Raw genomic sequence first — 9,189 nt, 5'->3', positions numbered from 1 at the left:
GTCACTCCTATTTCAAAGGAACATTCCTCCTTTTTACAAAAGTTTTCATTTTAAGATCATTTGTATCACCATTGTCATGCATGCTTGTGAGACAGTTGTATAAAACTGCAAATAACTTATTGGTAGACTGGCGGGGTTCACCTTGTATTGGTCACCAGTCTGTCGCAGGGTCATCCATCCATCCATCCACTGTCTTCTGCTTATTCCTATTAAGGGTGCGGAGGGGCTGGAGCCTATCCCAGCGTCAAAGGGCGAAAGGCGGGGTACACCCTGGACAAGTCGCCAGTCCATCGCAGGGCCAACATACAGAGATGAACAACCATTCGCTCTTCCATTCATACCTACAGTCAATTTAGAGTATCAATCAGCCTCGTCCCCAAATTGATGTCTTTGGATGGTGGGAAGAAGCCGGAATACCAGAGAGAACCCATGCGTGCACGGGGAGAACATACAGACTCCACACAGAAAGATCCCGTGCCTGAGCCAGGACTCGGACCCGGAAACCTTCTTGCTGTGAGGTGACAGTGCTGACCACTGCACCACCGTGCAGCCCCCGTCACAGGGCCATCAAGAGCAATTAGTCATTCAGTGTCTTGCTCAAGGACACTTCAGCGTGGTCACAGGGGCAAGTGAGGATCAAACCAGGGACCCATGGGTTGCTCGACAGCCACTCTTGCGCCACACTGCCCCTTTGAGAATTATTATTCACAATTTATTTTAAAAAGCCTCTAATTAAGGTTAAGATGGGTGTTTTTGATCAGAAAACTTCATTAAATATTTATAGCACAGCTTCAGATTGAGTTTCTTCTGCCACTGACTTGATGCTGACTGACTTGTAATGTAGTTGATGGTTCAGTGTCACCGTCAGACAAAGGAAACAGTTCATCAGTCATTGTCCTGAGTATGTGAGGGTTCTTATTATGAAACTGAGTTCATTTGCATTTTATCCACCCTGAACATTCGATTCTCTGTACACTTCCACATTCTGTTCTCACAATTCAGCTTCAGTTGATGGACACAGAATTCCTGTTCACATTTGTGACAATTCCTGGAGGGTGGAAAAGATAGAGCTGAGCTGCATGCCTTTAACAAGGCCTCATCCACAACTACAACCTCCACCACCAGCACAGCACCTCCCAGGTATAACAACTTTGGCGTTGTCTTGAGACTTCCAACACCAGGGGTCTGCAACCTTTTTTTTATCAAAAGAGCCATTTCGCCCCCTCTTTCACCAAAGAAAAACAGTCTGGAGCCTCAAAACACAACACAACTTATATACTTTCAAATGTTTTAATAGAATAAAGAACAGAAGTGCAGTGTGCATGTGTGGTCCTCCTCTGGAATAAATAAAAGTGAACTATGCAGGCCTATTTGAGTCCTTCCTATATTTTTGTGAAATAAAAATAAAAACTAGCCCACTTTAATATGAATAAAACAGTTAACACTAGCTTAGCAATTTTAAAAACTTAATTAGGAATGTTTGTGGCAAGTCCCTTTTGGTGTGCTCTCATTCATGTTTCTTTCTCAGACAGTTATCAATTGAAGAACCTGAACATACAAAAAAAAAAAAGCATCAGCTCAAAATAGATTTTTTTTTTTTCCTGTCTGAAAAATAACAGCCTATGAAATGCAATTGTTCTCACCTGTTTCATATGACTTCTGTGTCTGAAGTTCGCTGCAGATCATCCCTATGTCGGGGCTGTAAGATGTGACTTGGATTTTCACACAGGACTGGAGGCCCTCATTTGTGAGGCGGGAGCGATGTTTGGACTTTATGAAGTTCATGCTTTAGAAAACTTGCTCACATAAGTATGTTGAGCCAAAGATGGACAGGACTCCAAATGCATATTTTTTTTCATGTTCACATACGTTTCAGGAATGGCACTCAACGTGTCCAAAACAAGTTTGTTGGGTTTGGGGAGCTTTATAATGAGACACAGCTGGGAAGGAACAATCAGGGAGGCGGTGTGACAAGCCGGAACAAGGAAGTAAAACCTGTGAAGACAAGAAAGAAACGTGAGTTACCAAAATAAAACAGGAAGTGAAACACAAAACATGAAACACGAAGACAGACAGGGAAGCTAGACTAACAGGATCATGACACATATATTCCCATTAAATCCCACGGAAAGTTTCCAACTTTGAAATTTCCCTGAATTTTGCAACCCTAGTTTCCACTCACTCCCCTCTGAAAAGTCGCCTAGTAATGTAGCTTTAGTGCACGTCTTGCAAACAACTCCTCTCACTTGAAATTGAAAATATATCACCAAGTTTCACCAGTTGTGTTCGCTTGCCTGTTTTTATGTACTCCAACAGCCACTCCAGCTTTCACAACATGCGTTTCTTCATTTCATTTTGAGAAGATTAAGTGCCACAGCTTGCTTGTTTAGCCATGAAAAACAAATGCAACAACAGCAGCTACTTGATATTGATTGGCTGTCAAGCTAAATAACCGCTGCAGGTTTTGCCTGGCAGCAACTAGCAGGCACGTTCATCCCTGACTGACAGTCACTTTGTTACCAGTCAATCATTGCATAGACAAACGCCCACAGTGGGGCACATCCTGCTTTAAGTCATGAATTTCACCATTCACAATGTGCATTAGTCGAAAAAGCCCAGTGAAAACTGGACAGGGATATTTGAGCGTGCAACTTTTATGTCTTGGTGGGGAGCAGTGCACAGTTGCACAGTGAAACTTAGAGGGGTGGGCTCTCTCCTCATTTGATCCATGTCTCCAAAACTTTGGTGGAGGAATAGAGTGGAATGTTGTTTTTGGTAAGTGTTCCAAATATATAGGTTGTGTACTCACTACCTATGGTCAATTGACAGACATGCAGGACAACATAAAGAGATTCCCCGCTTAATAGATGGGTATCTCCTATTTGATAAGCAAGATCAAAGATTAATGTTAGAAGTTACAGATCAAATTCAAAGATCAAAACAGATCCTCATGTACAAAAATCATTCCATACATACAGGAACATTTTAGGTAGGAACAACCCTAAACTCGAAATACAGCCTCTAGGTCTAATGTCAAAATGAGTGTGGACACTAACTGCTCTGACTCAGCAAACGTGCGTTAACTTCCTTGATCTGCATTTAAGATACGCCACTCATTTCAAACTTTTTCCCTTTCAAAGTGACTCATTTTGGTTTTTGCTTCCGTGTGAGCTTCTCTTTGCTGTAGTTTAGGGGCCACAGGCTGAACTTCTTGTTTGCAACCAAACAAATTTCCACCAGCAGAAACCTGTTTGCACTGCCTCAAACCTTTTCCACCACAGCAGTAATGAACTGCAGGAAACTGCAGTCCATGACAGCAAACATTAGTGGTTTAAAAACTCTCCAGCCATATTCTCAATAATCAATCACATTCATTTGAGCAAAAACAAACTCTGAATCTTCCAGACTGGTGCAACTGTGAAAGAGCGTGGACAAATGAGAGTTAGTTCAACTGAAGGAGTCAGCTACCCCCATGACGAACAGAAGGTGAAGAAGACAGGAGGAACAAAACTGTCTTTGTAAGTTTCAGTTTCATCTGCTGTGGTTTTGTGACCTGTATGAATGATCTTAAACCCCACCACACGGGAAGCCAACTGAAATAGCAGAAAACCTTTAAACAGAGGTGTCTGATCATCCAGACTGTGCTAACCCTTTCACGAGAACAACCTCACACCAAAGAGGGAATTCTTTGGATTATTCTGAATGACTGCAATTGGATTTATGAAAATGCAGATTATTGAAAAAGCACAATCATTTATCCTCACATCAAGGTCTTCAGGAATGGCACATGCAATTGACAGAGCAATTTACAGCCTGCATACGCAATACGCATACGTTTGCTATGCCAGAAATTGTCAGAAATGAACCACGACAGCTTGCGGGGGGGGGGGGCATGAAAGCCACAGTAAAATAAAACAAGGAATAAGAAAACAGTAAAAGCTACTTACACACAATGTCGTCATTCTCAGTATTGTGGCAGGATGAGGAAAAAACAGGAGACGAAGGCGAGTTTTAACTTCTTTAATGCTCAACCAAAAAAAACAACTGCAACAGGAATAACTTTACCACAGAGCCCACGAAAGTAAACCATGCCCCCGGCTCACAGCCCTGCTAGGTGAGAGGCATAGCCCCTGGTGTCCGCCACAGTATCATGTAAATATAGACTTGCAGACAGTGCTCCAAGCAAGAGGTCACTACCTTTTCTTTTGTAAGACCACTAAGCTAACTTTAGCTTACTGAAAGCTCACGTTATGGCTATTTTTTTTAGCTGAACTAGCCACCGAACATAGTCTTGCTTTTAGCATAGCTAGCCACCAAACATTTCCTCATTTAGCTGGTCACCGAATATATTCTTACCGCAATTTTATAGAATTACTCTCTCAAACACAGACTTTTCACTCCAAAGCAGCCAACTGGTCCTCCATAGTCAGCAACCTGGAGTTTACTGCAGCAAACTGCTCATTCACATCTGTAGCAAACATAGTAAACTCTCTGGTAAGCCCACCGATAGCACACAGCACTTTTTCTCGTCAGTTTGCAGACTTGCTGAAAGAGGTTGATCGTGTCCATGCAGAAGAGTTCCAAGCGAGATGCTGTTCAGCCAAAGTTAAACACAAAACAAAGCAGCAAAACACGACTCAATTCAAGCTAAAATTTAAGAGCCTATAATTGGGCTATCCTGAGCAAGATTTCTTTGTACCAGAGATTTTCTTAAATTTTTTTTTTTTTAAAAGTCACCTCTTTATTTGCTGTTGTTTCACTCACAGTCCTCTAACCTACTATAAGTCCAATAACAGACATTAATGGCTTTAACACATCTCATAAGCTATTTCTGAAGCAGAGGTAAGAACGCTCAAGACTCACCTGACTAGCTTAACAGCATAAATGGTCTCGAGATAGATAGATTGATAGATAGATAGATAGATAGATAGATAGATAGATAGATAGATAGATAGATAGATAGATGATAGATAGAAAGATGGATAGATAGATAGATAGATAGATAGATAGATAGATAGATAGATAGATAGATGATAGATAGATAGATAGATAGATGATAGATAGAAAGATGGATAGATAGATAGATAGATGATAGATGATATAGATGATAGATAGATAGATAGATAGATGATAGATAGACAGATGGATAGATAGATAGATAGATGATAGATAGATAGATAGATAGATAGATGATAGATAGACAGATGGATAGATAGATAGATAGATAGACAGATGATAGATAGAAAGATGGATAGATAGATAGATAGATGATAGATGATATAGATGATAGATAGATAGATAGATGATAGATAGACAGATGGATAGATAGATAGATAGATAGACAGATGATAGATAGAAAGATGGATAGATAGATAGATGATAGATAGATGGACAGATAGATAGATAGATATTCAGATAGATAGACGGATAGATAGATGGATAGATAGATAGACAGACAGATAGATAGATGGATGGATGGATGGACGGACGGACGGACGGACGGACGGACAGACAGACAGACAGACAGATAGATGATAGATGGATGGATGGATGGATGGATGGATGGATAGATAGATAGATAGATAGATAGATGTGTACATGAATACATCATATGGACAATGAAAAATAACTCAATAAAAATCCATATGAATGATCTAAGAGTGGCGTCAGCATCACCTTGCAGTGGCCGATGTCAATTTCTGACAATTTTTGGCAGTGTCCGTGTCGCCTGCAAATTGCCACAAATTGTCAGAAACCTGGACTTTCATGGTCATTTTCAGTGCCACATACTGACGAAAATCACACTTAACATGCAGTGAAATCTGTCTGTCTGTATGTGTTGACCCTGTGATGGACTGGCGACCCGTCCAGTGAAATCTGCCTCCCGTCCGAAGGCAGCTGGGATAGGCTCCAGCCCCCCGCGACCCTTCACTGAATAAGCGGTAGAAAATGAATGGATGGATGTTTTTGGTATCTAGTTAGGGACTATTGTTCAATGCGTTCTGACAGTCTTTTTTTCCCCAGTCCCAAGGTAAACTTCTCAGTTCTGTTGACAATACTTGATGTCAGAATAAACCACAGAATCTCTGCCGTGTTCCACTGCAGTTGTCCTGACAGAGAGGTGTCTGGGCGTCGACCTCACAGCTGCATAGATAACAGCAACACTACTCTGTGACAAAGTACAATAATCAGGATTAATTTGTGCTGTTGACTGCAGAGAGAGAGAGACAGTCAGTCTAACATGAATTTGACATACAGCGAAAATATGACACTGCGACATCCAAGATCAACTCCTACCTGATTTTCTGGAGAAGATCCATCATCTTCAGCTTCTAAAAGAAAACATATCTGTTCCAGTGACTTCAGAATAGAACACACTGTGGATCTGATTGTGACACAGACATAAAAGTTTTAAATACCTGATGGAACATTCCTCTGACTTTTACAAAATGTCCAGAGAAGAATCAAGGTCACAATCCCAAGAACGATGTTTGAAATCATCAGTGTAACAACAGTTGGACTCAGTTCATCAGGTCGAGTTAAAGCAGTGTCTCCTGAAATAGGAGACTGAGAAGATAAAGTTCTGAATTCAAAACTTCCAATGTATTAGTCAGCTTTTGACTATGTATCCTGATGTTGACATCTGTTTGGGTAAGAAGTTAAGCAGACTGCATTTTAATTTTGCTCAAGAAATCAAAACTCATCCCGAACAGGTTGGCTTTGTAATTTGCTGCCCCCCACAGCTCCACCTGCTCACGTCCCCGTCTGTCCATCGGTCTCTTCCCTTTCTTTCTCTCTTTATCTCTGTCCCACTCTCTTTCTGGTTATCTGTTGTCCTCCATTATCTGTCTTTGTCTCTGCCCTGCTCTCCTGCTCCCCCCCCCCCCCCCCCCCAACCGGTCAAAGCAGAAGGTCGTCCCCACTGATCCTGGATCTGCTCAGTGTTCCTGCCTGTTAAAAGGAAGGTTTTCATCGCTGCTGTTGCAGGATGTGCTGCTGATGGAGAATTGTTGGGTGTAGGTTCATTGAAGGAGTGGTGCTGGACCTGCTCTACTTGGAAAGAGTCATGAGAGAACTTTTGTTGGGGTTTGGCGCCGTACACATAAAATTGACTTGACTTGACTTCTGATTGTGCTTTTATGTTAAAATTACCTTAATAAGATGATTTTACTCAAACTCAGGATCTTCTCTGAGCAATTAAGATAACACTTTTTGACTTTTTGGATGAAGTCAACTTTTATTCTCTTACCGTAAATGTTAATCCTGGTTCCACTTCCAAACAACGTGTCTCCACTTGAAGCCACAGCGCAGTAGTAGGTTCCAGTATCACTGGAGCTGAGGTTCCTCATGAGAAGGGTGTACACACAGATAAGCTCTCCAGAGCCGGTCTCATTCCTCTGAAAGGTTGCAGCTGTATTCCCAGACCAGTGAATCATTTTTGGAGCAGAATTCTCAGAGTTTTTCAGCCATACAACACCAGTGTGTTCTGCTGCACAGTGTTCAGTGAGAACAGAACAGCTGAGAGTCACAGAGTCACCTGGCTGCACCGACTGAGACTCTGGCTGCTGGAAGACAGAGTCACTGCTCATCTTTGAACCTTGGGGAAAGAAAGCTAATGAGCGGTGATCAATAACTTCATGTTCTCATTCGACTGAAATCATGTTGAGATGCCACAAATACCTTCCAGTACCAAAACGGTTCCACGTCCAAACTGAATCTCATCCCACTTCACCACACCACAGTAGTATGTGCCAACATCTTCCCATGTTGTTTCTGATATTGTCAGATGATGGTTGTTGCTGTCAAGTTTTACAGAATAACGGTGTTCAAACTTCTCCTCAAGTGTAGTATGATGATAGGTAAAATCAGATTTTGACACCAGCTCTAGTCTCTTCAGTGCAGACAGTTTGTACCACACTCTTTTATTCATTGCACTCTCTATATAACATTCAATAGTAGCTGAGTCTCCGAGCTTCACCGTTTGGAAAGAATCAGGCTGAGAAATTCCACCGGCCTTTGCTGCACCTGAAATAAAATGCAAAATATCATCAGATTTGTGTCGTAAAGTCAGTGGTGAAAATATTTCACAAGTGTGTTTTGGTTACTTACACAAAGACCAGAGCAAGAAAACAAAGCACACCATCATCTCTTCTGCTTCAGGAGATATGACCAGCTGAAGACACACCAGGCTGAACGACAGCTTGTCCCCACATCTGTTTGAACTGGTTGGCTCAGCACCTCATCATGTAGAACTTGATTGGTTGGATCAGAGTCAAGCACAGACAAAAAAAATCTCATCACATTGGTGGCAATACATCATCAAAGATGATGCTGCACATTTAAACGAGTAGGACAAAGAAAAAAACAAGTTAGGTACTATGGGTTCATCATAGGTTCAGCCCTGCATCTTGATCACTTGTGGGTTTGTCTCTTACACAACACACGCAGCATGTCAAGAAATCGTCCCGGCTCTTACTCTTTGAAGAAAGGAGACCAAGGCCCTTGCTTGAGGTTTATGTATATTTTTTCTAAATCCCCACTTTTCTGACCGTCTGAGCCTCTTGTCCACATGAACAAAGTCTTTTGGGCCACATAGACGTAGATTTTTGAAAATGGAAAAGAAAATATCAGTGGAGCTGTGCAGACATGATGATGTAATAGGGTTGTTCGCATGTTGCATCTTGAGCTTGGTTGGTAGTGTTACCTTCTTCACTGGGTCATTTGAATGAGAAAATTTGTGCGGACATGATGATGTAATAGGGTTGTTGGCATGTTGCATCTTGAGCTTGGCTGGTAGTATTACCTTCTTCACTGGGTCATTTGAATGAGAAAATTTGTGCGGACATGATGATGTAATAGGGTTGTTCGCATGTTGCATCTTGAGCTTGGCTGGTAGTATTACCTTCTTCTCTGGGTCATTTGAATGAGAAAATTTGTGCGGACATGATGATGTAATAGGGTTGTTCGCATGTTGCATCTTGAGCTTGGTTGGTAGTATTACCTTCTTCACTGGGTCATTTGAATGAGAAAATTTGTTCCCAAGTTTATCATTCTCTTCTTTGTCAGGATACTGTTCCTGAAACTCCACCAAAATGTCTGAATATTTCGTATAACATGACTCCCAGTCTACGTTTTCTTGATCTTTCATGACTTTGCATTGTAACGCAATGTTTAGCAGCAGCTCCACCT

At 41.5% G+C, this 9,189-nt stretch overlaps 1 protein-coding gene and 1 long non-coding RNA gene across 2 annotated transcripts; both read right to left on the bottom strand.

The window, feature by feature from the left end:
• Nucleotides 1-1,370: 1,370 nt before the first annotated feature.
• LOC147238332 (uncharacterized) lies at nt 1,371-3,961 on the bottom strand. The gene is made up of 3 exons (XR_015111888.1): nt 3,948-3,961; nt 1,644-1,995; nt 1,371-1,548 (listed from the first exon to the last, which is right to left on the bottom strand). It is a non-coding gene; the product is annotated as an uncharacterized LOC147238332 (long non-coding RNA).
• Nucleotides 3,962-5,868: 1,907 nt separating this feature from the next.
• On the bottom strand, nt 5,869-8,663 carry LOC147238331 (signal-regulatory protein beta-2-like). The gene is made up of 6 exons (XM_086197316.1): nt 8,110-8,663; nt 7,681-8,025; nt 7,250-7,597; nt 6,420-6,554; nt 6,298-6,332; nt 5,869-6,169 (listed from the first exon to the last, which is right to left on the bottom strand). Exons 1-6 carry the CDS (start codon nt 8,144-8,146, stop codon nt 6,041-6,043), a joined length of 1,029 nt encoding a protein of 342 aa, XP_086053442.1. The 5' UTR covers nt 8,147-8,663; the 3' UTR covers nt 5,869-6,040.
• Nucleotides 8,664-9,189: the final 526 nt, after the last annotated feature.

The sequence above is a fragment of the Aulostomus chinensis genome, chromosome 24 (assembly GCF_037954235.1).
Source record: "Aulostomus chinensis isolate RoL2024-O1b breed Wild chromosome 24, RoL_Achi_v1.0, whole genome shotgun sequence".
Taxonomy (NCBI): Eukaryota; Metazoa; Chordata; class Actinopteri; order Syngnathiformes; family Aulostomidae; genus Aulostomus; species Aulostomus chinensis.
The sequence above is the reverse complement of the archived record's forward strand: the minus strand, read 5'-3'. Positions and strand labels throughout refer to the sequence as shown.